Source organism: Culicoides brevitarsis, chromosome 2 (assembly GCF_036172545.1).
Source record: "Culicoides brevitarsis isolate CSIRO-B50_1 chromosome 2, AGI_CSIRO_Cbre_v1, whole genome shotgun sequence".
NCBI classification, from domain to species: domain Eukaryota; kingdom Metazoa; phylum Arthropoda; class Insecta; order Diptera; family Ceratopogonidae; genus Culicoides; species Culicoides brevitarsis.
The window spans coordinates 24,586,329-24,614,262 of NC_087086.1; the positions used below are offsets into that span (position 1 = coordinate 24,586,329).

The 27,934-nt window shown below is 29.8% G+C and overlaps 2 protein-coding genes across 4 annotated transcripts; one reads left to right on the forward strand and one right to left on the reverse strand.

The window, feature by feature from the left end:
* Positions 1-494: 494 nt before the first annotated feature.
* Positions 495-2,287, reverse strand: LOC134829541 (nedd8-activating enzyme E1 regulatory subunit). The gene is made up of 2 exons (XM_063842642.1): positions 2,131-2,287; positions 495-2,064 (listed from the first exon to the last, which is right to left on the reverse strand). Exons 1-2 carry the CDS (start codon positions 2,196-2,198, stop codon positions 564-566), a joined length of 1,569 nt encoding a protein of 522 aa, XP_063698712.1. The 5' UTR covers positions 2,199-2,287; the 3' UTR covers positions 495-563.
* A 90-nt stretch (positions 2,288-2,377) lies between these two features.
* On the forward strand, positions 2,378-27,645 carry LOC134828376 (heterogeneous nuclear ribonucleoprotein K-like). Of its 3 annotated transcripts, none has more exons than XM_063841327.1 (10): positions 2,378-2,441; positions 10,866-11,185; positions 11,928-11,984; positions 13,117-13,160; positions 14,003-14,075; positions 15,618-15,716; positions 25,309-25,655; positions 26,061-26,429; positions 26,744-26,756; positions 26,825-27,645. In XM_063841327.1, exons 2-10 carry the CDS (start codon positions 10,892-10,894, stop codon positions 26,837-26,839), a joined length of 1,311 nt encoding a protein of 436 aa, XP_063697397.1. In that variant the 5' UTR covers positions 2,378-2,441; positions 10,866-10,891; the 3' UTR covers positions 26,840-27,645. The 3 variants fall into 3 exon arrangements, with proteins under 3 accessions (XP_063697397.1, XP_063697398.1, XP_063697399.1); XM_063841328.1 differs by lacking the exon at positions 2,378-2,441 and adding an exon at positions 8,629-8,694; XM_063841329.1 differs by lacking the exon at positions 2,378-2,441 and adding an exon at positions 9,976-9,991.
* Positions 27,646-27,934: the final 289 nt, after the last annotated feature.

Here is a 27,934-nt window from a genome sequence, read left to right on the forward strand (position 1 = left end):
GAAAATTTAAAAAAAAAATCATGAAAATACACAAAAAACGATCATTTTTAATAAAAATTTTCAACTTTTTTTTTATTTTGCCCCATTGGATTTTCGAATTTAAAATGGGGCATCGGACAAAACTATTGACTTTTATTTGGAGCGGCCTAACTTAAAAATATAACGAAAATCTTAATTTTTTTAACAATTTTTAGCCTTTTTTAGATAGTTCATCATTAATTTTTAACGAAAAAAAATCTAAAAACGACCACGGATTTTCAGAAAGTTTAGGTAGGTAACTTTAATTACAGAAAAATATATTTTTTTAAATTGCACTTGCCTTATGATGTTTTTTATTACCTAATTTAGGTAATTTTTTATTCCTATTATCCAAAACCTTCTCTTAGCTATTTCAGACACGCATCAAAAATTTTCAAAATAATTGACTTAGTTCGATTTTTTTTCGAATTTTGAGTTATTTTGTTAAAAAAAATTTCACTTTTTAATTTTTTTTTTATACCTATAGATTTATTCATCAACATCGTTCAAAAAAAAAAGGAAAAAAAATATTTAGTACATCACTCTTAGAACTGATAAACATCAGTTTCGGATGTAATTGCGTTATAAATGAAAGTATTATTAATCGGCTTGTACTGCTTCGTGATCAGTTTAATCAGTTCGTGTGCCACACATCCGCCCACATATGCCGAGATACTGTGTACCTCATGTCCGCCATACCGGCAAAGTTCGTGTGCCAAGTCGTCACTTATCTGCGCGGAAACCCCCCACTCGTTGAGCAATCGACACGCAATCCCCTTGATGCGCGCCGTATCTGTTTCGACTTCCGTTTGGCCCGGCGTCGACCCATATTCCGTCTTAAACTTTTCCATCGCACGCAAAATCACGTAATGCTCCACCAAGGTGTTTGGCGTCTCAAGTCCGCGTGCAATACTTGTCGCCTTGTACCCTTTTTCGTACTCGTCTGCGATTTTGGTGCCACGAATCACCGCCAAATTCGCCGCCTCGCGACAAAAGAGCTTCACATCCTTCTCCGTAATGGTATCACTTGGTTTGTCGAGCTCTTTTAGCAGCTGCTGGGCACGTCGATGAACGATATCTGCATCATGCAAGGCTTGGGCCCGATAAATATTCTGCAAATTTATGTAAGAAGCGGTATCTGCTGTCATGTCAGGTATTACGCCAGGCAGGGGGAGCCATCCTTTGCCCTCAGTCTCCACGAAATCCTTCACGGCACGCACGAGAATCCAAAAAGGCGTGCTTTGCTTATTGAGATTTATGCAACTCTCGTCATTCATGATGGCTTTGATGCCGGTTGTGAGATGTCCGCCGCCAAAACTCGAATTTACCGCTTTAATCGCTTCTTCGTAATTCTCCTCGTCCGCTGTCATGCCAGCACGGATCATGTCGCGCAACTTAATTTTTTCCCGATACGTTGACGGTACTTGTCCATTGTTTTCGGCGACATATTGCTGCAGATATTTGTACATGACAATGAGCCAGGGCACTTTTGGGGAGAGCGTTGTGTTGTCAATGTGTTCCTTTAACGAGGCAAACGGCTGTTCGAGTCGCAAATCGCTCTGCCGGTTATCCGGATGCGTTTCGATGACACAATGTTCCTTCACTTGCACCCGCACACTGCCCAAAAATCCCACGGAACGACAAATCACCAGCGGAATGTTCAAGTCCCACAACAGATTTGACAGCGTCACGATCGAACGTTCATCGAGACTTGTAGCGACAACGACGTCGTAATTTTTGAAAAATTCCGGATTTACTTGTAAAATGTGGTCAATGCTTTCGTCAACGTAGTCCCCGTTGACATCCGTGTTCATTTCCTGCAACATTGTGGCACAGCACTTGGCACGAGCCTTGCCCAGGGACGAGGCATCGAGGAAAAAATTGCTATCGAGATCCGCTTCGGTCACGAGCGAGTCGTCTACGATCATGAAACCGCCGATGCCGGGCAAAACGAGTCCCTTCATAATCTCCGCTCCCAAGGCTGTGGCATTTATGAGACAAACTTGCGCCGTTTCCAACTGACTTTGCCCGTGTTCACCCCATAATCTGGAAAAAACAACAAAAAAAAAATGAACGACGACAAAGGACGAAGACAAAAATTCGGATTTTTACCTGATTTGTCGGTCGTATTTGCGACTTTTGTCTGTGAGTTCAGGCGAACGAGGACCTGGCGATGACATTTTTAAACTTTTTTCTCTACTTTTCGTCTTACTTTTCACGGAAATTGCTCTTTAATTCCTCTAAAATTTTTCCCTCGACCGATTTTCGTTTGCCTTTGCTAATTCAAAATTATTTTTCGACAAGTTGAATCAGCAACAAGGCAACTTCCATAAAAATTTCCCAGCTCCGGATAGTTTCAAAAACGAATAAAAGCAAGCAACGCTCCATCAATGAAATAAATCCCCCAAAAATTAGTTTAACGGGTAAGTAAAAGCCAAATTTTCCTTGAATTTGTTGCGACACAAAGTCCGGCAACCGGTGATGCTGCTAGAAAAGCGGATAATTGTGGTAAAAAACGCAAAATTGACGCGGAAAATTATCCGGCATAGGCACGCCATTTTTCACATTGTCCGAAAAAAAATTGATAAAATGCAAATATTTGGACAAGAAATCAAGTACACAGACGGGTGATTAGTGCATTTGTGAGAATTGATGCTAAGGCGGCGATAACGTTTGTTTGCACGGCCCCAATTGACGACAAAGTGCCTCGAAATTGCGTCTCAAGCTTTTTTTGTCTGGGATGATGGAGATTTTTTGTGTGTGTGCAAAAAAAAAGGAGAGCTGTACGCCGTTTCTGTAGATGCAGCGCTCGAGTGTCTGGAGAAATGTCCTCGCAGCGACGAAAAAAAATACGAGGAGACAGCTATTCCGCCACAACATCCACAACAAATACCGTTAAATAAACAAACAAAGCGAAGCGTAGAATGTAAATTGCCGATTTTTGCGTATATGGAAATGCGCGCGTAGGTGTTTCGCATCAATTCAAATCGGATTCGCAGTCCATAATGCTCACTTTTTTTCATTCATCTTCTAGCATTAACGGACAATAACTGTTGTTTGAGTAATTTTTATTGCTGGCATCATCGTTCGGACGAATCAGACGAATCAAAACAAAATATCATTAAAGACGTGTTTTGGTTCGATTTAAAGCTGTGCCAGTGTAAACACAAGTGTGCCTCTAATCTTTCATTGCTCCAATTCTAGCTTATTAATCGACGTCGTGTCGCTTTTTTTTTATTTACGCGACATACGGCGCACACATGTGTGTGCCATGGAAAAATCGATTTTCTGATCGTATCGTTTGTGGAATTTTTTGCTGTGTGCACCAAGCAAGAGCAGCAAATGGAAAAATGTGGTGGAAATTTATAACAATGATATAAGCAGTTTTTTTTTCGGGACAATGATCTCTTTTTCGGTGCAATGTGATGGGTTAAATGGAAGTGACAAGTTGGCAAACGGAAGATTAATGATGCGACTTTACCAATGGGTTTTGCAGTGAGTCACAGTTTTTTCGTGGGAAATTTGAGACAATGAACGTCGGTTGTAACTCATTGACTGATTTGTTCGATGACAAAAAATAAAAATGTTGGATCCTTGTCAGGTCGGTGAACTTAGTTCCTTGAATGAATATTGGGGAAATTTGATGGTTGATAATATTTTGATTTGTGATGAAAAATTTGACTTTAAACATTTTGAATTTTTAAAATTCTTTAAATTTTTTTTTAGTTCTTTTTTGAAATTGCAAAAAAAAAGCAAAAATTAGGCACTATTTTAATCGTAATAATTTAAGTCGTAAAAATTTAATAAGATTATCCCTCAAAATTTATTTCGACGTTTTTGTTTAATGCCAATTAACGAAAATTTCATTAATTTTCAAGAAATTAAAAAAAAAATAAATGGAAAATTAAAGGCATAACGGTGATTTTGCTTTTAATGCCAAAACGAAAATTTGGCTATTAATTTTAATGAAATAAAAATAAAAAAGTAAAAAACCATAAATGGTTTTTAAAATTTTAAAAAAATCTTTGGAATTAATTATTTTAATTTAAAAATTCGAAAAAATCTAATTTTTTAAAAATTTTTTTTTGTAAATATTTTTTAAATTTTAAATAATTACATTTTTAATAAAATCATGATTTGCTACCTAATAAAAATTCAGGTTGCTTTGAAGAACTTTAAAAATGTTCTAAATTTGAAAAAATTCGTAAAGAAAAACAAAAATATTTTTTTTTTAAATTTATAAAAAAAAATTACAAGGAAATTTTTTATAAATAAACGAGTTACCAGCTTAACAATTTTTTAAATCTATTTAAAAAAATATATTATTTGATAAACAAAAAAAAACTTTGGTTCTGTCCCATTATAATTTTGATTTCGGGTCTAAGATTTAATTTAATTTGTGTAATTTATTTTCGACAAAAGTGATAATAATCATCTTCAAACCTAAAACTCTTCATTAGAAAATTAAATATATAAAATTTCATACTTTATTTTGCAAATAATTTACAGAATATCAAAGCCTTCCTGAGAAACAGACTTTCTAAGAAGTAAATTTTCATCAGAAATTTAAATGATTTTAAATTTTATCATTAAATTAATGTTAAACCATTGAAATGAATGAAAATTGTCAATATTGTAATAAACTACTGGTCAATTCCTCGTCTATTTATTTTTCCAAGAAATTCAAATTATGGTTTCTCCTTTGTTTGTTCTTCGTACTAAATGTCTTATTCCACTAAATGTCCTTGTCAATACCCATAAACCACTGATCCATCACAAAATTCCCTCTTCAACGAATAAAAAAATTCAAAAACCGCGATCGATCCCTTTCATTTGCAACTTACCCCATCGACTCGGATAACCACAAAATTATTAATAAATACCTCAAAACTAATTAAATGCCAGAAAAAATCATTAAACTTTTTTTTAATAAAAAGTTTTATTTTAATAAATATCCCACATTATCTAATAAATTACCGATGAAAAAAAAACTTTTACCCCTTTTACCTGTTCCACAAAATTTCTCAACATTAAAAATTCAATCAATATTTTAGAACATATCTAATAACGTGAGAATCTCGCTGATTGGCTCAAAATTGCAATTCTAATAATTTTCTAGAAAAAGAGCCTTAATTTGAATTTTTAATCGTTTTATATGTCGAATTAAATAGGTTCGAATTCGAAAAAAATGCTCTATCACAAAACATGTGCCCATTCTCACATCTATCGAATATCGACTGATCCGTTTAATGTGAATATGTATATAAGGAAAACGCAATAAATAATGATTGCCTAGCTAATAAATGTTTTAAAATATTCGCTGGAAACTTTTTTTTCTGTTTCGTATTTATGGAAATTGTAGAGTTTTTACTTCAAAGGACATCAAGTGTTCAATATTTGATGAGTTTTGTGTTTTCTTGAGTTTCTTTTAATGCTTAATTCTAGAGCAGAGGCGGAGTGTTTAAAAGAATTGGGTGTTTTATGATCTTAAAATAAAAACGAAAATATTGAAATTAAAAAAAAAAATAATTCCAGAGAAAAAAATAAAACATCAAAAAACAAATTACAAAAATGAAAAAATAACTTTGAAAATTTTATGAAATAGAATTTAAAAATTATTCTATAAAATAATAAAAAATTGTTTAAAAATTTATATAAAAAATTACCGAAATTAGAAAAAAATTACAAACTTTGAAAAAAATCATATAAAAATAATTTTTTATATAAAATATTCACGAAAATTAGAAAAAATTGAGAACCTCGAAAAAGCTTTAAATTCTATAGTAGAAAAAAATAAAACCTTGGAAATTTTCAAACAAAAATAAAATTTACAGAAATTTGTAATTTATTAATGTCACTGAAACCATCGTGTTTTTTTGTCATAAGCCAACATAAAATGCACAATATTGACCGGTAACGGCGAGCGTTGGTGGTCGGCATGTGTTTTGTGTGTATGCGTGTGGAAAATTATAGCTCTCCATCCTTGTGCTCTATTTGTCGATTTTGTGGTTTAATTGAAGAGTGCGTTGCATTTTTTTTTATTTTTTTTTTTCATCAGACAAGGGTGACTTTTATGTGAAATTAATGTAAACTACTCATTATTACATCGAAAAAAAAACAACAATTTTACAGCGAAAGAGACAAAATGACTTTTCATGTCACACAAAAGATGCGCTGCCCCGTAGTTGCTATGCGACACTTTGTTGTGGTTTGGTCCGAGAATCGGCAGTGAGTCCTTGTCACAAACAATCAAAATCTTACGACAACTTTCATGTGGTCTCATTGCCTAGCATTGTCTCCGGTAACTTTGTGTAGAAAATTCTCCATATTCAATTATTCATTTGAATAAGTTTTAAACTAGTTTTCCTGTGAAGTAAAATGATTCGGAGGAAAATAAATGCTATCGGCCCGGTAAATCATTAATATGGGAAATGTAACATGTGATCTTGGATGAGCTCCTCTCCAAAGTGGATTCTCGTTCGGCCACGTCAGGCAATTCAATTTAAAATTTAAATTATATGATTGTTTTTTAAAACACGCTGAAAAAGTAGGACATCGGATATGGCATAGACAGATAGGGGACGAAGCCAACGATGGACATGTAAATTTTTTACAAGGAAAATGCGTGTAACATGTCATTAGGACATGCATTTCAAATGAGGTTGAAAACGTTTCAAAGAGACTCGAATCGCCGTTTTTTGAAAGAATTTTAGTTTGAAAATTTGAATACAACTAAATGATTGATATTTTTAGAAAAGTACCAGGCGTTACATTTTTTTTTTAAATTAAAATTGAGCTTTTTTAGGTTAAAATACCTTCTTGTCTTTTTTCATTCTATTTAAAATAAAATAATTTTAGATTTTCCGTCAATCCTGAGATCGTCTAACGAAAGCGGGAAAATTTTTTATGTAATTTTAAATCATTATTTATATATAAATGGCAAAGTAAAACAAGAAAATAATTTTAGATTTTGTTATTTTCAAATTTGACTTCAAATTTAATTAAAATTTTCTGAATTTTAAGAAACAATAAAAAATTTAGTCACATGAATAGTTTTTTTTTTCATCTAAATTTCTAAAGATTTCTAGTTTCTGAAGCAAATTAGTTCATTTCATATAATTTTAATGCAAAATTGCTTTTTTTACCGTTCTTAAAATTTGAAAAGTACAAAATATCGATAAAATTTTGAGATTCGAGCGCTTTTTTGAGCTGAAGCATTGCGAGAATGAGTTGGCTAGATCTAATTTTTTTTATAGATGTGCTTTGTCCTTTAACCGTTTTAGTAGCTTGTACACAAATGAAATATCTGACTGTAATTTTAAGAAATCTGTACTGTTAGAATTAAGAAAGATCCATTAAGATGAAGACAAAAAGATGAGTTTTTATCGCGGCGGTCATCTACCAATGGCTTTTTCATCGTAAATAATGGATAAGACTGATGCGACTTGAATTGTTTTGAATTGAATTTTTTTTTTTTTGACAAAATCGGAGAAGGGCAAATTCTGATTAAACTTTAAAAAGTTAAAAAATTTTCTTGCTTTTTGAAATTTCTTAAATTTATTTATTTAGTTATATTTTTTTATTAAAAATTTTAATGTAATTCAAAATAATTGAAAAATTATGAATATTGAACTTCTTTAAAAATACTAAAAAAAAATTGTTGAAATTCTGAGCTCGAAAATTATATAATTTTTCAAGCTGCACTTGTTTTATGTGCATCGTACAAGTTTGTTTCCTAAAAAAGTTCATAATTGGGGTAATTACATGAAAGAATTCACACCTGTCATTCACATCTTGTATTTCTTCTTAAAGATCTTTTTCTTACAAAAAAAGTTATCCTTGTACAGGAGAAACTTTTACAACAAACAACTGTTTGTTAATTAATTGATGACACTTGTACTTTTCCTAATCTCCCCTTTTCATAGCCCGTGCCACACACACACACTTCCGATTGATTGACTTTCCACAGTGGCATTATCACATGCGAACACAAAAAAAAATTGTTGGATAGCCAATCCCCATGAAGAACGTGTTGTAGTTGCAGGTCTCTTTGCACGAACCACAAACATAATAATAATGGGTTTTAGATCGTCTTCCAATTGTTTCAATACGACCCAATAGATATTTAGAATACAATAAAAAAAAGTCCGCGTGTCTATAAAAATTCATGCCACTAATGAGTATTTCAAAACAGAGTTTCTGTCGATGCTGGCGCGGCATGTCCTGACTCCCCACCATAAAAGTCACACACGAGCCGGACAATTTTCCATATGCCTCGACATCCTGTACGACTGAAAAATTCGTTAATAAACGACGCTCCATTATCAATTTTACGTCAGTCGATCACAAGTCTCATTAGGAATCATTTGTTCCTTCCGGCCAATAAAAATAAATAAATAAATTTTAAAATTAGAATTTTCTTTAAACAAAAAAAAAGTGTTTGTGATAAACAGAGACAAGTGTAGAAACCAACAAAAAAAAAACTAACAAACATGATTTATAAGAAGACAAAAAGATGCGGCACAAAAAATCACTCTAAATTTTTATTAATATGCTGGACGACTGGCGAGAGATCGCGTCATCTCCCTTCTCCCGTCTAATAATCTAAAAATATTTTTCTTGAACGAAAAAAAACTTGTGAATTCACGCAACGATTGTTTTGCTATGGCGATACAGGTCAGTAATTATTTTAAAATGACGGAATTTATTTATTTTTTTTTGTTGTTTTCTTAAACGTTTTTAGCGCAAAAAATTATAAAAATATTATTGGTCAAGACATTCGATTATTGCTGTCACCTGTTTAGGAGTCTTGTTTGAGTGCATTTCGAAATAATTTCGTTTTTGAATGTCTTCTGTGCGGATGATTTGATTTTTTGTGCGGATTTTGTTCGTTAAATTAATAACATGAAATGCGCTTACTTTGATCTATTTGACTTGTGGACAAGTTTTTTCTTTCGTATTTTTTTATCGCATGTCAAAAAAAAAATTACGAAAAAAAATTTCAAGTGGTCTGTCCGAAATTAAGTGAAATTAGGGAAAAAATCCGAAAATGTAAAGTTTTTTTCTAAAAAAAAAAATTTAATTTAAGAAAATTCTAAAAATAAGTTAAAAAGTAATTTTTTTATTAAAAATCATGCAAAAATGATCTAAACTTTCTAAAATAAAAAAATGTTTATTAAAATTTCGGCACAAAAAGAAGAAGAACTGAAGTTAAAATAATAATTACTAGACTTGTCTTCAAATTTGATTTTAAAAATTTAATAAAATAAAATAATTTTTTTAAAAAAAATATTTAATAAATTTTATTTAATTTTTGATAATTATGCTCAAATGCGGATCTAAAAAAATTGTTTTTCCGGAGTTTTCCATTTCTCAAAGTAAAATACCTAGTCAAAGTTTAGAATTTTTCGTTAAAATATTAATTTTTTTGAAATTTTATTAAAAAATTGTAGAACTTTCAATTTTTTTTTTTTTTTTGATAAAACTATTTTTTTCTCACCGAAATTAATGAAAATTTTCCGAGATTTTGAATTTCAAAATTTTCTAGATTAGAAAAAATGTTCAAAATATTGTTTAAAAATTTTAAATAATTATTTAAAACAATTAATTTTATTTAAAAAAAATAAGAAAAAATCTTAATAAAAAAACTTTAATCACAAAAAATAATAAAAAAACGCGCTAACATCCACAATTCCCGACGACTTTCATAATATTTTTAAAATTTATTATTACAAGACAACGCGATGATTTCGTGATGCGTACACCTAACGGCTAACTGTATTTTTTCAAGTATATTAATGTGTGATAAGATCGGTCTCTCGAGAATTTCGCGTTTGGCAAACACATTAATTTTGGTAGTCGCGAACGTGTTTTCGTTATGTCAACTTCTAAGTTCAAGTGTCGATAAGTTATTTAGAAACGAGTCAAAAAAAAAGTTTTTTACTGCACTAACTACGACCAAGTGTGCCAGCAGGTGAAGTTTTAATTGCATAAATTTACATATTTTTAAAAACAGATCGGTACCGTTTGACTGGTAAAAATTAAAGCTCGTGCATAAAAGGAAACTTGTTGTGATTGATTGATTTTTTGTTGTGCATTATTTGTTTGGCGGCGACGAAAAAAATGCATTTTTGGGACGTCCAACGACTTCGTAGGAGGCGATTCTATCGGTACCCTACAACTTTATTATTATGCAATGACAGTCATTGTCGATCAACAACTGCTACTTACTTGCTTGCTAATTAAAGCCTTTTTTGCCATCTACCCTAGTTAGTGACTTAATTACCGTGGTTGTTCAAAAGACAGTCGGAATCGTGCTATTTTGCCATTCATTCATTGATTCTTTGTTCGGCGTACGTTTTTAACCGGTTATCCCTTCTACTTGCCATCATCCACACCTGCGTGAATTTTTAGAATTGTTTTAATTTGAAGTACTAGCAGCAGCAACGACATCGACGAAAAATAAAAAGTACACTTCCCATACAATTAGTAGGCAGATGTTGCATTTTATAACGAACAAAAAATAATTACGGGCTTATTATTACCCATTAAAAGTGTCGTGTATGTGTTTTTTCGATGTAAATCATCTACTTTAATAAATTTCGAGTGAGTAAAAACTTTATTACATTCCAATTTCAATCGCAACTCAAGTGGGTGTCATTCCATTTGTCGATTTCTAATGTTGATACTTGCGTTTATGTACCTACTCCACACATCACCTCGTCAACAACAACAACAACAACTTTATCTCAATTCGAACAATTGATGTCAGTACTTGATTTCTTGCAAGACGACATAGTCAGTTTCTCATATTAATGCGCGGCAACTTTTTTTCTCTCTTATTGCAGAACCAAAAACACAAAAACTTATCAAGATGAAACGCGACAATGAGGATGATCCCGGGAACCAAGACAACAATTCCCAGGACTATCAAAATGGAGGCGGCAATGGAAACGGTCAAGATCAGAATCAAGATTCGCAGCAGCAACAACAAGAAAATGAGCAACAGCAACAACAACAACAGCAGCAGCAGCAGCAACAGGATCAAAGTGGCGGCCAAGACAGTGGCAATGGCAGCGAAGAAAATCAAGATAACGGAAATGATCGTCCAGCGAAACGTATTCGACGTGACACAGATGAGGAAATTCGTTTGTTGATTCCGAGCAAAGTGAGTTTTTGCAGAAAAAGTTTTTTTTCCTACAAAAAAAAAAAATTAAAATTAATTAAAATCGTTTGAAATGAAACTTAATAATTAAAATTTGAAATTTTTTGGCAAATAATTTTTTTTTGTTTTGAAATTTCTTTGAACATCTTTGAAAAAAAAAATTAACCCAATAAGGTGTTCAAATTTATTTAAATATTTTTTTTCTTACAAAACAAAAAAAAATTAAAAAATATTTTCATAAAATATGTAAGAAGATTAAGAATATTTTTTGACAATATTATTTGTTGTTTTTAGTTGATATTTGCTACTTTAAAATTGATTTTTAAAATTTTTCATTAATTTTAAGTTAAAAATTAAAAAAAAAAAACCATAAAAATTTTTTTAAATAAATTTTTGAAAAATAACTAAAAAAATATATTTTTAAAGAAGAAAAATTAGTTTTTAAAAGAAGAAAAAACTATCTAGTTCTAGTAAAAATTATTTAAAAATTCAAAAGTTTTTTAAATTTCACAAATTTTTCAAGAAATTTTCAAACAAAAAATTATAATTTTTGTATTAAAAATCGTTTTTCCTTCTCTAAAAATATTTTTAGTAAACCTATTTTCAAAAATTTTATTAAAAATATATTTTTTTAATTTTTAGCTGATTAAATTTTTATTTTAACCTAATTTTTGAGTTTCATTTAAATCGACAAAAAATTTAAAATTTCCAACAAAATTCTAATAAAAATTTGATTTTTCCACAGTTCGCTGGTGCTGTCATCGGCAAAGGCGGCCAAAACATCCAAAAATTGCGTAACGAGGTAGGTGTCATTGCCAATCCCTATCAATTTTTCAGTCATTTTCTTTGTTAAATAATATAAAATAAATTTCGCAAAAACAAAACACAATTAAGCAAAAATTGCTTCCTTTGTGTGCTGCATTACTAATCCCAGTATACAACGCTAAATTAATGAATTTTATACATTCACGCTTTTTACTCACTACATGCAAACGCTTTCAACTAAAAATCAAAAACAAATTTTGCGTCTAACCGCTTTTGTATACTAAACATCTTTTTGACATGCTGCTACACGATGAAAGAGGATTGACGTGCATGGTTTTCTTTCAACTCTTTTTGTATGTAAATATTGAATTTTTTTTTGTATCGTGCAAAAAAGCGTGAATGTCTAAAATTTTTCATTTCGGAACAAAATCATAAATTTTTGTCATTTTTCTGTTACTTTTGCCAAAGGAAGATGACTACTAATTATTATGTAATAATATTGAAAAATTTATTTTTGAATTATTATTTTTTTTGTGTACTTTTTTTGTTCTTTCTTGTACAAAAAAAAAATATTCTGATCGAAAGAAACAAAAATCTTTAACCAAACAATTTTCTCATTCTTCTTCTCTTTCCCATTTTTATTCCATATATCGAAAATCGAAAAATATAAAATGCCCGATCTTCTTAACCATGACCACCATCTGATATCTGACGCCAATCTGCCCACATCGATTCAAACACGAATTAAAAAAAAAATAAATTTAAACTCATAACTCAAAATAAAAAAAAAACTTGGCTCTGGCTCTGAACTGTTCCTGCCCGCTCGCTCGCTCGCCCATCTGAATCGATCGATGCCCACCAACGCCTTGAATACACCACCACCACCACCAAACTACGATTAAATACCGACCGACACCACCTGGCTTTATATGTAAAAAAAAATAACAAATAATTAAAATTATCACCAAAAATGATAAATATACGAAAAATTAATCAAACGCCACGAAATGCTACGAAACATTGAAAAAAATGCAAATCTGGAAAATTCTCTGTGTTATTGTGCACAAAAATTCTGGGGGGATAAACATTTATAATTACACACCATGAAAAAAAAACAAAACTGTGAACCAACAAAAATATTTTCGTGTGAAAAATTTCTCCACGTGCAGTATAAAGCCTCTGTGAATGTCGGCGATTGCCAAGGCCCCGAACGGTAAACACAATCTTTTTTTTACTTTTCATTTTTACTTTAATTTTTTTTTTGCAAGAAACTACAAAACCGAAAATAAAAGTTCGAAACTTAATGTATTATTAAGAATTTTCGACCAAAATCTCGTTTAGGCTTAGGAGTTCTTTAAAAAACTTGATTAATTGTTGTTAGGGCGTTACCTAGAATTGTTAATTTACTTTTTTATCTCTAGCGTAAATAACTTTAGAGACAACAACAACGAAAAAAGAGCTTCTAGAGTTCCGTTTTCTTTCCATTTCCCGTTTGCAGCAGCTGTTATCCTCAATTTTTTAGTTCATAGTTAATCTCTTTTTGATTCGAGTTCATTGATACTTAATTATGTATTACTGAAATAGTCCAGTAATTGATAATGACACATCATTAGAGAGTTTGTTCTCTTCGTTTCTCAGTTCATAACATTTATTGGCGTAATCCAGTTATCTCCTCTAGTGAATGACTTCGTCCACAGCTTTTAATAATGCTTTTTTAAAAAAAATATGGTGCTGGTTAAACTTTTATGACCAACAATTATTTTAGCGAAGAAAAAAAAATATAGAAAAATGGCGCCAATAATTTTTTTTTTGTATGACGAAACTAGTTCATTAGACAATAAATTTAGTGCGTCTCAAGGATTTTTTTCTAGAATATTTTTTACAACTATTTTTTTTTTGTATTATAAGTGTAACAAATATCTAAATTGAAAAAAGATTAACGAAAAAAAAAAATATTAACAATCTTTTCTGTAACGAAAAAAATTAAGCATAACCATTTTTTTAGCTTTAATAATAATTTCTTTTTCATTTGTTCTCTTATTTCGATATTCACAGTGTTGTAACAATCGGTGGCAATCTAGAAACTTGCTGCAATGTCATCAAGGATATTATGAAGCATTTTGATAAGGTGAGTTCTCGTGTAAATTGCTTTTTTTACTCATTAAGTTTATTGCTTGCAGCGGTAATGGCGGACTAATGATCGAGTAATAGGGAAAGGTCGGGAAAAATGACACAAGAAGGGGAGTCTAATGTGTCTTTTTAGACTACCGTTCTTGGAATTCATTCAAATTATGGACAATTTACGAACGATTTTGGGTAATTTGATTAGTAGGAATGCCAATCGATGAACGAATATGGAGATTTTTATTTACTGAATGACCATTTTGGTTCGTTTTAAAAGCTAATTTATTCGATTTGGGTAGTTTTTGGTTAATTTTACCAAAAAAAAAATTTAATAGTAAAATATTGACGAGTTTATGTCAAAAAATTAATTTTAAAATTATTTTAATTTTAAACGATTTATTTGATTTTTGTTCTAAAAGCATTTTTATAAAAAAAAAAATTAATTCAAATTTTTAATAGAATTTTAATTTTAGTTTTAATTTTAATTTAATTTTAGTATCAATTTAAGAAATTTTTCATGAATTTTTAATTTAAAAAAATTCGTTTTTTAATTTTTTTTTATTTTTCTCTGTAATTTTTTTCGACAAAAGGGGTAGAAAGGGAGAAAAATTCTAATGATTAAACTTAATCACTTTAAAAAAATAAATTCAAGAAAGCCCAAAAAACTCATCAAAACCTTTAAAACAAATTTAGTACAAAAACCTCTGTCATTAATCAAAGTTTTTAAATACCATCCATCAAGATGTCAAATATTTTCAAATTTTTCAATGAAAAAAAAATTTTTTTGAAGCTACTCAACCCTAATTCAATCACATATCCCTTATCCATTAACTTTACCATAACACTTATACTTGCAGTAAACGCCAATATCCTCGCCTCGCGCCACATGTAAACATTGATGGAGACAGAAAGACGCCGTTAGCACCGCGTCATTGCATTCATTTCTTGTTCGAAGCTTATGAAATTTTAAATTGTAATTACAAAAAACACGCGATACACTCTCGTTCCGATGTTTTTCATTTGTCAGAAATATATTTATTTGTTTCTTCGGAGCGAGTTTTGTGTGAGTGTGCATATTTACACAACAACAACAACGAAAAAAAAACTCAAACATCGTCTAGTAACAACAACTAGCTCTAATGTAATACACTAATGTAGGCGAGTTATACCCCATGATACAAAAAAAAAGTATTGAAAGGACATAGGGAGTCGTTGCTGTTGTTGTTCAACACAAAAAAAGACAAAATAATGATACATTAGGGAAAACTCTGAAAAAAAATAGACCGATATGGTAATTATTTGTCGTCTCAGCAAAAAAAAAAATGGGCTTCAGAGTGGAAACAACATATTGACATGTTATGTTCCGACAAACTGAACACACACACATAAACTGATGAACCATTACAACCATTACTCGATCATTATCTTCACATGAAATTACCCAATTATTTCGATATGGTAGAAGTAAAAAAGAATATAATAAAAATTACAACTATTATATCATTTCAATTTGCTTCATTTCTGTTTTTTTTTCTTGCTTTTGTAGGGAAATGTCGACGAATACGAACTGAGGATTTTGATTCATCAGAGCTTGGCGGGATGTGTCATTGGAAAAGCTGGAGCCAAAATCAAGGAAATTAAGGATGTAAGTACAATTTACTTGTAAAAGGCGCTTCAACATAATATTGTTCACGACCGACGATAGTTGCGAAAATTATTCGATGATGTTCACTGACTTTGAACTGAACTATAAATACTTTACAGCCAAAAATTGAAAAAAAAAACGATTTTAAGTTTTTTACGATTTTTGAGCTTTAAAATTTGATTTTTTAACTATTTCTTCACTTTCGAGCTAATATTTTTTTGAACCTTTTGTTCAAAAAAATTAAAAATTTTATCAAAAATTACCATTTTTTTTGTCTTTTTAAGAAATTGTCTTATTTTTAAGAAATTTAAAAAAAAAATCAGAATATTTCAATTTTTAAAAATCTCGTATTTAAAATTGTATTTTAATTAACATAAGTTTTCTTCCTAAAAATATTTTAAAAATTTTAAACTTAAATTTTTTGATCCTAAGTCTAAGATCAATTGATGCTTACAAAATAACTAAAATATTTGTGAATTATCAAAAATTGTTTCAGTTTTGTCTTTTTTTTATGAAAAAGTATTTCAAATCTTTTTTTTTTTAATTCGGCTTGTCAGCTATTTGCATGATTACGTGCAATATATCCTTGCATATTGGAGAAAAATCACATTTTTTCAAAATTTTTTAAAAATTTCTCATTATATTTATCTTAAAACTCTCGTCTTACGATTATTTTCTCAATATTATCTCAATTTTGTCAAAAACTAAAGTTTTGAAAAATAAAAAAAAAACTGTTTAAAAAAAGTTATAAAATAGTCACCACTAAAGGCGAAAAGGGGGAGATAATTATAATTTACTTAACAGCAATTTGTCTCTCGCTCCACTCATATGCGGCAGACTCTGTGTCGTGTCCCACGTGTAAATTATTGATGTTCAAATGAATGACGATTGTTGTCGACTTTTTCCATGCCATGGCAACAAACACGAATGTACACATATTTTTATGGCCTACAAACACCTTGTCCGTTCATCGTCGTCAGATATATTCTAATAAATAACTACGAATCAATCATAAAAAAAATATGTATGGAAGATAATATGTGTGCGTGTTGTGGCGTGTAAATGAATATTAGATGTGGAAAGTGGTTACATATTTTATTTGAATTATTTTTATCGAGCTATCGAACGGACATGACAAAATGCCACAACTATCATAATTACGACAGAAAGGAGTTACAAGTAAATATTTACATAACGATATAATCATTTTACGAATTTTCCCCGAAAAAAAAATAACTTTCTTTTTTACAATTAGTCAAAACACTTTACCATAATTTCCGTTTGATTGAGCCGGACGAGCTTTGACGACAACGATGACGATGATGAAAAAAGGGCAATTCAATTTCTTTTGCATGTCACCCTTTTTTCATTTCATAATTTTATTTTAATCATCCTTCTCTCATGTTTTGCTTCAATCCTTCTACGAATAAATTTAATAATTTTTGACCTGTCAACTTTGCGTACGTAAATACACATGATGTCACCTACTTTCTATTCAACATTGTAAAGATTTGGTGTCTCGCAATAGAAAATATTTCGAAATTATTTAAATAAGTTTGTGCACAAAAAAAAATAAATTTCACTTAATTTTTACAAAGATCCCAAAAATAAAAAAAATGGTTTATTTTTGGATTTTTAACGTTAATAAAAATTTAAAAGACCAAGTTTTAAAAACAAAGTTTGAAAAAAACATATACAAAAAATTATTTTGATTTTCAAATAAAATAATTTAAAAAAAAAATTAAATTTTAAAAAATTATAAAAAAAATAATATTTTAAAGAAAAAAATAATTAATTTTTAAAAATTTTCTAATTTTTTTTTTAAATTAAAATTAATCATTAAATTTTTAATTATTTTAATTTTTAAATTGAAAAAATAGAAAATTATTAATATTTAAAAAAAAAAATTGGGAAAAAATAATAACCAAAATTTAAGAAAAATGGGAAAATTTTCCTAGAATTTGTTTGACAGAAATTGCGAGACACAAAATTATAACAGCAGAGATATAAAATGTATCAAGTAAATTCGATTGAATGTTCTTGTGGGTTAAGCAAATAACAAATATGTATCTAGGGCTCTTGTCCAAATACCGAGGCACAGAAAATATACTTTAATTTGTAGTATTGAATTGAAATACCATGTGCTCTTTCGATTAATGGACTATTTAAGTGATAGATTAGAATGTTTTTTCGAAGGAATCGAAGAAAAAGGGGGAAATTAAATATTTATCGAACAAAAATTAAGTTGTTTTTTGAATGAAAGAGCCCTAAACGCCCATAAAACGCATAAAAAATGACGAAGAAAAATCGAAAATGACCAAAAATATCGATAAAGATTACTTAAATTAATGAGTTAAGACATTTTTGTCTCAAAAAACTTCGAGTTTTCGTCTTGCGTTGTTAATAAAAAATCTTAAAAAGCAAGATTTAGGTCAAATTTTATCCAAAAATCGTATTAAAGAAGATTATCCACAAGAAATCGATCCTCATTACTGTCACCAATGAACGCAAAACTTCTGTTTCAATTACCTCTAAGCTCGTCCCGCATGGAGCGAGTTCAATAAATTGTCTCTGTCACCTTTCATCTATCAATTGGCGCAATTTTTCTCTCAAGCATGATTGAAAATGCCATTCAATGTTTTTTTTTCTAGTATGTGTGTAAGTCTTCTTGAAGAATGCGCGTTAAACACATACCAGGTGCAAAATGTAGTACATAATAACACACGACAAACATTTTTAAATAAATAAAATAGCAGCATGCATTCACGATGAACGAACGAACGAGAGAGAGAGGATCAAAAAAAGGAAACACATACACAACAACAACAACAAAAAAAAAACAACGATAAAACAGAGAAAAGAAGCAGAAGAAACAAAAATATAATTTAACGTTATTAGGACGATCGACAGATGTTTTTAGGTCTACATTCCGCTGTATCGACACACACACAAGACTCCGGTTGTTGCTTCGGTACGTACAAGAAAATACATAAAAATACAATAGAAATGCAAAAGCCAAAAAAAAAAGAAGAAACGAAGACAGTCGTCACATGTTCTAAACATTTGTGTCTCTCTTGATAAAAGAAATAGACAAAAAAAAAGATCCGAAAAGCTGCATTTTTATTCCCCACCACCACTTACGTTCTGCATCATCAAATCAAATGTTTATCCTAGATTACGTGAATCTTGACTTTTATTCCGCTAAAACGATAAAAATTTATGTCTATCTCTAACGACATTCTAACATTCTTTTTGTAAGGCCGTTCCTCATTTGCCAAAATTTATTAAAATAAAGTGGAGGAGGGGCAAAAAAATTTTTTTTTAAATATTATAAAAAAAATCAAATAAATTAAATTAATTTTGGACGTGACTAATATTTTTGTTCTTTTTGAGGTTTTCACATTTAAATGTGTTTTATTCAAAATTTAAGAATATTTTTAGTTGAAAATTAAATTGAATTAAAATAATTAAAAAACGTTAAATAATAATTTATTTTAAAAAAAAACATTTTTTTTTATTTAATTTTTTACCATTTTATTCTAATTTTATTTTTGATAATTTAATTTTTTTTAAATTTCATTCTAATTTTATATTTAATAATTTTATTTAACAATTTATTTATTAAAAATAAGTATAAAAATTATTGTGAAAAAAATTTAAGAGAAGTGAATTAAAAACTTCTAATTTAATAACAAAAATTTACTAAAATTTAGAATTTTTTTAGAAATTCTTTTAAAATTATGAAAAAAACTAAAGAGCTCACCAAAGCGGTCTTTTTTAATAATATAATTTTTTTATTTTTGGTTCTAAAATAGGGAATCGAACAAAACTATTAAATTTCATTTGTAGTGGCCTAAAATATTTTTTTTTATAGAAATTCAAATATACACACACAGCAGTCACATGCATAAATTCTACAAGTGGTTTTTATTCGTGTGCGATGAGTAGGCGCCAAATAAAGTTCTGTCTTTAATAATAATAATAATAATTTTCAAATAGATGAAAGAAAAAAAAAATCCTGAACGGAAATAATAATGGAGAATTCTGTGGGGACTGCATTCATCCATGTTCAAATATTATTTTTATATCCTCTCCTTCTCTCTCCGGCGTTCATTTTAAAGCTTTTCAGTCATATTTGCCGAATGTCAAGCAAAAATTTTCGTTCCTTCGTAATGGATTTTGTTTACTTTTCCCATGAAAAATGACTCATAAAACCTAAAAATGACTTTGCAATTTGTACTTTTGAACTATCGTACGCTTCACTTAACGCCTTAGTGCACCAATGGGGATGATGTTGACCTAAAAAAAGAAAATAATAAAAATATCAATTTGACGCCCTTTTGGTACCCAACGCAAAATTTCATAATTTTATTATTTTTCGTACAAGAAAAAAAGAAAAATTGCAAATGAAAAACTCTAGTTTATCTATTCATTACATGAGTGAGTACAAAAATATCCTTTCAATTATCTTTGAAATTACATCAAAAAAGAAGTGAAACAATAAAAACACGGAGTGAGTGAGTCCCATATGCCATGCAAAGCACTTACTTGGCAAGAGAGCGAAACACACACACACAGACGAAAAGAGCGCCTTCCAACATTTCCAGTCGAAAAGTTGAATAAACGGACGAATGTGTGAGTGTATGCGAGAAAAAAAGAAGGATACATGAAAATCACGCATGCGTATCGCTTCCTTTTGTTGCTTTTGTGACACGACATATGCCTCTCGCACACACATACAAGAACGTGCTCGTGTCGTATTCCTTCCAGTGCCATAGACGAAGAATCGGTCGCACCTTTTTTTCCACTTTTCAGCATCAGTTGGTATTGAACGTCTATCGAGTGAGGATCACAAAAAATTAAATTAAAAGTGAAAAAAAAAATAAAACAAAAAAAACTTGTGGGAAAATTTTAGTGTGGCAGTAACATGAGTAACAAAGGTCTGTCCAACAAAATCATACATCAAAAAAATAAATTATTTGTGGTTTTATATCGATAAATGTACAAATTTTTCTACTTTTTCTCGTTTTTTTTTTCTTGTAAAATTTTGTCTGTGTGTGGCGAAACAAACAAATTTACTTAGAAAAATAATCGCTTCGTGTGTCGTGTGGAGGCAAAAACACAAAAAATACATAAAAAATATAACAAAGGACAGGTATATAAGGATTCATTGAATTATTAATAATGACCGATGAATAACTGATAGGACAGTGTCGGTGTAGAAATCAATAAACTTTTAGTAAATTATGTTTTTTTTTCGTTGTCGATTGACTTTTAACGGAGCACGAAACGAACGAAGAGGGGGGATGGGACATTTTTTTTTTTGATACAATTTCCTGTATATAACGCTTCAAAAAGTATCAAAAAAAATATTTTTACTGAAGGAAAACAGAAAATAAGTGGTCAATGTCCGTCAATACGCCCCCGCACTCCCATCTCGCACCTGGACTGGGCGACTATTATTTACTTGAGTGCATTGTAATTAATTAGAGAAAATGAATCTTTATGACTGTATTGGGCTCCGACTATATGGCATAGTCACTCACTTGCGATGTCAGTCGTTTGTTACTTTCTCATAGAAAATTAATTATATTTATTGCTGTGAATGCTTCGTGCATGGCTGAACGAACGGAAATAATCAAGCAGCAATCGTTGAATTTGATCAAAGGAGGATTTTAAGACAAAGAATCTGTCACTGAGATGGACAATTTGTCCGGAGAGGGAGAGAAATGTCTTAATTTTCGGTTGAAATCATGTGGGCCAAAGCGATGGTCAAAAATGTTTTCGATTTTTTTTTTAATTTTTCGAGGGGGTCAAATTTTTTTCAAAAGAATCGAAAGAATTATAGAAAAAATTAATTTTGGTAAAATTTTGAACGAAATTCGATAAATGAAAAAGATTAAAATTAAATAGGTTCACAATTAAAGTTTTTGTTCCTTTTTTCCAATTTAAAAATTTACTTTTAAAAAATATATTTATTTAAAGGAAAAAACAATTCATTAATTAATTATATTTTGAAAATTTATAAAAAAAAAACTTTTTCAAAAAAAAAATTAAATTCTTTTTACGAGTAATAAATCAAAAATATTTCTAATTTTTAATAAAATTTTTAATTAAATTAATTATAATTTAACAATTTAAAATTTTTAATTTTATTAAAAAAAAAATAAAATTTTTATTTTTTATGAATTTTTCGAATATTTTGAATTTTTAACTAAAGTTTTTTAAAAAATACGATTTTAATACGAAATTTTAAATTTCGGCTTAAATTATTAAAACATTTAAAATTGCGAAAAATATTTTTTCAAAATTAAAATTAATTTTTGTCACATTTTATATTCGATTTTTTTATATAAATTTCTTACTCGAAAAGTTCTTTAATTAAAAATTCCGTAACAACTTTTTATTAAAATTAGGTCAATTTCTCAATGTAAACTTACAAACATTTATTTCTTGTCAAAAATGACGATCCATCAAAAAAAAAGTAGTGAGCATTGCATAACTATTCAGGAAGAAGCCTCGCAGGGAAAATATTTTTCTCTTACAAAATGAGCAAAAGGCATAAATAACGCACGTAGGAATAAATACACAACTGTCACTGAAAAAATTTCTCGTATTTTATTCCTTTTCATATTTATTTATGTATATATTTAGAAGAAAAAAAGTAACACAGACGTACAAAAGTTACCTAGGTACAGCGACGAAGAATGTAAAAAAAAGTATAAAACTAAATTAAAAAACGTACATAAACCGTACGTCACACAGCATGAGGGAGACAGGATATGAGAACATTATGCTTAATAAGAAAAGGAAATGTTGCCAATCTAAAAGGTAACTTTGAATTGTCATATACGGCAGCAGCAGCTTAATCCATCGTCGTCGTCGCTGCTCGTCCTCGTCCTTCTGCCTGCTTGCCTGTGTGTCAAAGTTTATTGCTCCAACTTACACAGAAATTGTTGGTAAATTGTAATATTTATGCATAAAAAATACTTACGAGCAACTGAGCAGCCAAGGCAAAAAAAAAAATGTCTGCAATCAATTTATGTGGTGATTATTACCATATTATTAACGTTTCTTTTGAAGAAATGCGGGGCGAATTAACACCTAGCTATATAAATCATTATTCAAATGAACTTCTTTTGTGCGTTGCCTCCCACGATTAAGTCATAAAAAGTCCTGACTCGACTAACCTTCGTCATAATTGCGAGCAAAACGGATATTGCGAACGTAAACAAGGGAAGGAAAACGGTCGATTATTAATTTCCCACAAATTAAAACTAAATTCCTTCCAACTTTTTCTCCGTTCAAGTAAATAAGGGCAAACAAATGAAGAAGATTCGATCCCATGTGATGATAATTAAAATTGAAAATGCCTGTAAAAAACTTTTAAAAAATATCTTGTTCCCTTTTCTATATACAACTTTTTTTAAAAATCATGTAAAAAAATCAAAAAAACGTAAATCGACACCAGCACCGGATGATGTCGGTCGTGACATGTCTATAACTAAGGATTTTCTTTCCCTACATTTTTATACATTATTTTTTTAATACTTTAAAAAATATGTGTATATGTAACATTTTCGATCCAGGACACACGATAAGCGAGCTTGTTAAAAATATTATATTTTATTGTTAAAGGCGGTTAAAAAAAATATGAAATTGAAAAAAATAAATTTAATGACATTCGCAAAAGAAAAATTCATAGAAGCCAAGTCATGCCAAAGCTCGTGAACCCTTAAAAAATGTGTTGCTTGCCAACGATTTTTTCTTTTCGCACAGAAAATTAAATTATGTAATAATAAAATAAATGTAATGTTTATAGAGTGGAAGTTTTTTTTTTGAGTAAAGGGCGCATGAGACTTGACAATTCACTCACTTCCGCCTGAAAACTTCATCATCAGGGATGGAAAAAATATTTCATAAAATTTGTTAAAAAATTTCGATTAAAATAAAAAATTTGGTGAAAAAAAAATTTTTTTTTTTTTTGAAGAAAATAAAAAAAATTGAATTTTTCTAAAAATTATAGAAAATTTTTAAAAATTTAAAAATGACGAATTAATTCTGCAAATATTTCTATTAAATTTTATTCGTCTTTAATTTTTCTTTAATTTTTTTTTTTTGTAATTAAATTTTTAAAAGCGGTTTAAAAATTTATTCTGCCAAAAAAATGTGCATTGAACAAATTAAAAAAAATTATATGAAAATATTTATTTAAAATAAAAAAATATAAACTTAATTCAAATTATTATAAAATTATTTTTTTTTTATTTAAAAAAAATATATAAATTTTATTTAAAAAAAAATATAAATTTCTTTTAAAAAAATACAAACTTTATTTGAAAAAAAGATTTCTAGAAAATATTTAAATTATATTTATTTATTTAAATATTTTTGCCATCCCTGCTCCATCTCCCACGGAATAAATTTTCGAATAAATTCAATTCAATAATTTTCACCCCATTCTCACCTTCCGCATTTTTTTTTCTCCTGTGCCATTTTCGAAAATTTAACACGTTTTTTAGATTAACTTATTAGAATTAATTTCCATTTTAACACTTTTGCACATCACACACGGGAAAGTAAAGACAAAAGCTTTAAACTTTTCATTCACTGCCTCGTCTGCGTTGCCGTGAACAGATTTCGCTGTGCGATATGAAATTAATTGGCAAATTGATGAAGACATTTTTCATTCAACGAGCGATTCAGCACGAGGCAGAGAGAAAAGCGAATGTCTGTGCTGTTGATTATTGCCCCGAGGGAGTGGAAAATTTATTTAAAATGTGTATTTAGTAGGTGTCTGTTACGTTATTTACTCCGACTAGTATTTTTTTAGAGCTTAACAAAAATTAAAGTGACTACATCCTCATTTCATTCTAAAAAAATGTGTCGACAAGCGGACGATAACATGTGGCACGAACAAAGAGGAATTATAAAAAAGCACCTAATTACAAATAAAAAGGTGGTACACACTTGAATGACTGCTGCTTACACATAGAACGCTGAAGAAACGGAAATTATTTCCGGTTCAAAAAAAATTTTTTTTTTAGAATTGATCGTTGATGATAATTTGATGTAAGGATACGAGAACCACCACCATAAAAATGTGTTTTATCCTTCGTTCGTTCACAAAAATCATTTTTGAGCGCATTTCCGTTGAGTTTGGATACACATTTGGGGTTTCTCGAAACAATGCCATGTTTTTACGACGAAATTTTGTGTGTATGAGTGACTTTGATTGCACTTGAAACGAATTTTGTCCTTCGTTTGTGTCATTGCTCGGTCGTCAGTTGTCTTTTTTATGACTAGAAGATATTTTAACAAGTGTCTTCAGTTTTATTACATAAGAAAAAAAGCTCTATTGCGCGGATTTTGTGTTATTGTGAAATGAAAAAATATTTTTTTTCCATAGAGAAGAGAAAAAATGTACGAGACACGATAGATATAACGTCGAAGATTGTCGTCGCCTTTTGTATGATCAAAACAATTTCCTCTTTTATATTTGATTTATCTTCGTTTTTGTCTTTTTCTCGCTCGTACATCCTTTTTTTAGCGTTTCTAACGAGATATTTCCATTTATTGATTCTCTTTGCAGAAAATCGGATGTCGCCTGAAGATTTTCTCGAACATCTGCCCCCAGAGTACGGACCGCATCGCACAAGTTATCGGCAAGGAGGAACAATGTCTCGAGACGCTGTGTGAAATTATCGATTTGATTCGAGATACGCCCATCAAGGGTCCCGTTCGGAACTATGATCCACACAATTACGATGAGATGTATGCCGATGAGTATGGCGGTTACGGTGGCGGACCAGGAAATGCGTATGGCGGTCGCGGAGGAGATCGTGGCGGCGATCGCGGAGGTCGAGGCGACAGATTTGGCGGCGGCGGTCGTGATAGATTCGATGATCGACGTGGCGGACCACGTGGAGGACCACCAGGGTAAGAATTTTTCAGATATTTAAGGCGAATAAATTTTATTTTTTGACTTTTTATCGTATCAGAATTTTTATGAGGGCTACAAAAAAAAATAAATATTTGTTTTATTCAATTTTTTAACGATTTTTTACCATAAATCGTTTATTTTTTACATTAAAATTTTTTTTTCACATTACGCATTTCAAAATTTTTAATTTAAAATTTTTTAATTTTATTTAAATTTGAATTTTTAAAGTCGATTTTAGAATTTTTTTTACAAATTTCCAATAAAAAAAAATACAGAAAAAGTTAAAAATAAATCCATTTTGGTAAAAATCGAAAAAAAGTCAAATAAATAAAATTAACTCACCTTCTAAGTTTTTAATTAAAAACAATTTTTAATTAATTTTTTGCCCTTTTTCCAAATAGACGTGGTCGTGACTTTGTAAGTCCGTGGGACAACAATGGACCGTCGGGCGGCGGCGGTTTCGGCGGCAACTTTAACAATGGCAACAACGGCTTTGGCGGCAATTCGGGTTTTGGGGGAGGCCCCGGCGGTGGTAATAATGACTTTGGGAACTTGGACAACGAGGGTAAAACATCAACTCAAGTCACTATCCCAAAAGACCTTGCCGGGGCCATTATTGGTAAGGGTGGTTTTCGCATTCGACGCATTCGGACCAAATCAAATGCTTTCATACAAATCGACGAGGCATTGCCAGGTTCATCGGATCGCATAATTACCATCACTGGAACACCAAAACAGATACAAGCGGCTCAGTACATGCTACAACAAAGGTGAGTCTCAAAAAAAATTTTTTTTTTTTTAATTTTAAAATTTGTTGGAAATGGCACTACTAACAATCATAACATCGCTAATTTGGATGGCCTAACGAGACAAGGGACACTAATATGGCTTTTATTGTATGGAAGACTAGTGATTTTGTTGTTGTGTGTTTATTAACAAAAAATCTCTTGTCTTTCTACGATGAAGGCAACTCTCATCACTTTCACGTAACAAAAAATAAACTTTTCCATTTCTAACCAACTTCAAAAAAAAATTCTAAATTTAAAACATCCACTAATTTTTTTTCTTCTTTTTTCCTTTGCAGTGTTCGTGAAAATGTAAGTACTTCAAACATTTAAAAAACTCAATGAAACGATAACTAACGTCTTTTCTCACTTTTTTCTAGATGAATAATCCTTAAAAACAACGGAAGGATGTTTGTCTGCTGAAACAAGAGCGACTCAAGTCTACAATTAAACGTATAAGCTTTAGTTTTAAGTGAAAAATCGTTAAGGATAACCAACCACAGAGAAAAAGAAGAAGTAACTTCACTACTAAATATGTGTAAGAGAATCAACAAAACAAAACAAAACGTAGTTTTAAGAGAAAAATCATCCATTTTTTTTTTACTTTCTTACCGATGATATACCTTTTTGTTTGTTCATTTTACTCATTCCACAATGAATTACAAGAAAAAAAAATGTTCCGCAAAAGTAATACAAGAAACGAAATAACAAAATACAGCAACCAACAACCACCTTTAATTAACTCTGTAACTTTTTTTTTAGTTTTAAGGTTCCGTTGCGAGCCAAAAATATTATTTTTAAGTGTAAAATGTTAAAAATTTACCTTCAGTTTAATTCATAAAGTTGCATAATAATTATTTCTCAGCATTTTTTATATTTTCTGATCACACATGAAAAAAAAACAAGAAGAAAATATATCAAAAAAAAAAAAAACAAAAAGTATGCCAAATATAAATTTATATCTCGTCGTTTTTCTTCTTCTCTCCCTTTCGAACAAAATTTAATTAAAAAATTTAAAAACAAAATTTTTGAAATTGATGAAGGAAAAATGTATTTAAAAAAAAATATTGTCGTCCAAAGTGTAAAGGCATTACTGTTCATGGCAGGAATATATCACTTAGAAAGTCTCATTTTTAAGTTAGAATGCAGGAAATGTAATGTGTTTCAAATGAAAAAAATACAATAAAAATTGAGTGGCAAAAGATGATTCAAAATATTTAATTGTTTTATTTAATAAAAAGCTTGTTAAGAAAGTAAAAAAAAAAATATTTAGTATTGTTTGATTGGGGTAAGTTCTAAGGCTGATTAAAATTAAATTCAAAATTAAAATTTGATGCTTTTTAATTATTTTCTTTCAATTTTAGTTCATAATAAGTTTATTTCAAAATTTTTGAAATTACGAAAATCCAATGGGGCTAAATTTAAAAAAAAATATAAAAATAAAGATACAGTATAAACCTTAAAAAATTTATTTTTCTTATCAAATGCTC

Bases quoted from the DNA above. Each gene is read 5' to 3' on its own strand.
- LOC134828376 (XM_063841327.1), top strand. From the start codon at position 10,892: ATGAAACGCGACAATGAGGATGATCCCGGGAACCAAGACAACAATTCC. The intron at 15,717-25,308 runs GTAAGTACAATT...TTCTCTTTGCAG, and splicing joins AAATCAAGGAAATTAAGGAT to AAAATCGGATGTCGCCTGAA. The intron at 25,656-26,060 runs GTAAGAATTTTT...TTTTCCAAATAG, and splicing joins CCACGTGGAGGACCACCAGG to ACGTGGTCGTGACTTTGTAA.
- LOC134829541 (XM_063842642.1), bottom strand. From the start codon at position 2,198: ATGTCATCGCCAGGTCCTCGTTCGCCTGAACTCACAGACAAAAGTCGC. The intron at 2,065-2,130 runs GTAAAAATCCGA...TGTTTTTTCCAG, and splicing joins AAATACGACCGACAAATCAG to ATTATGGGGTGAACACGGGC.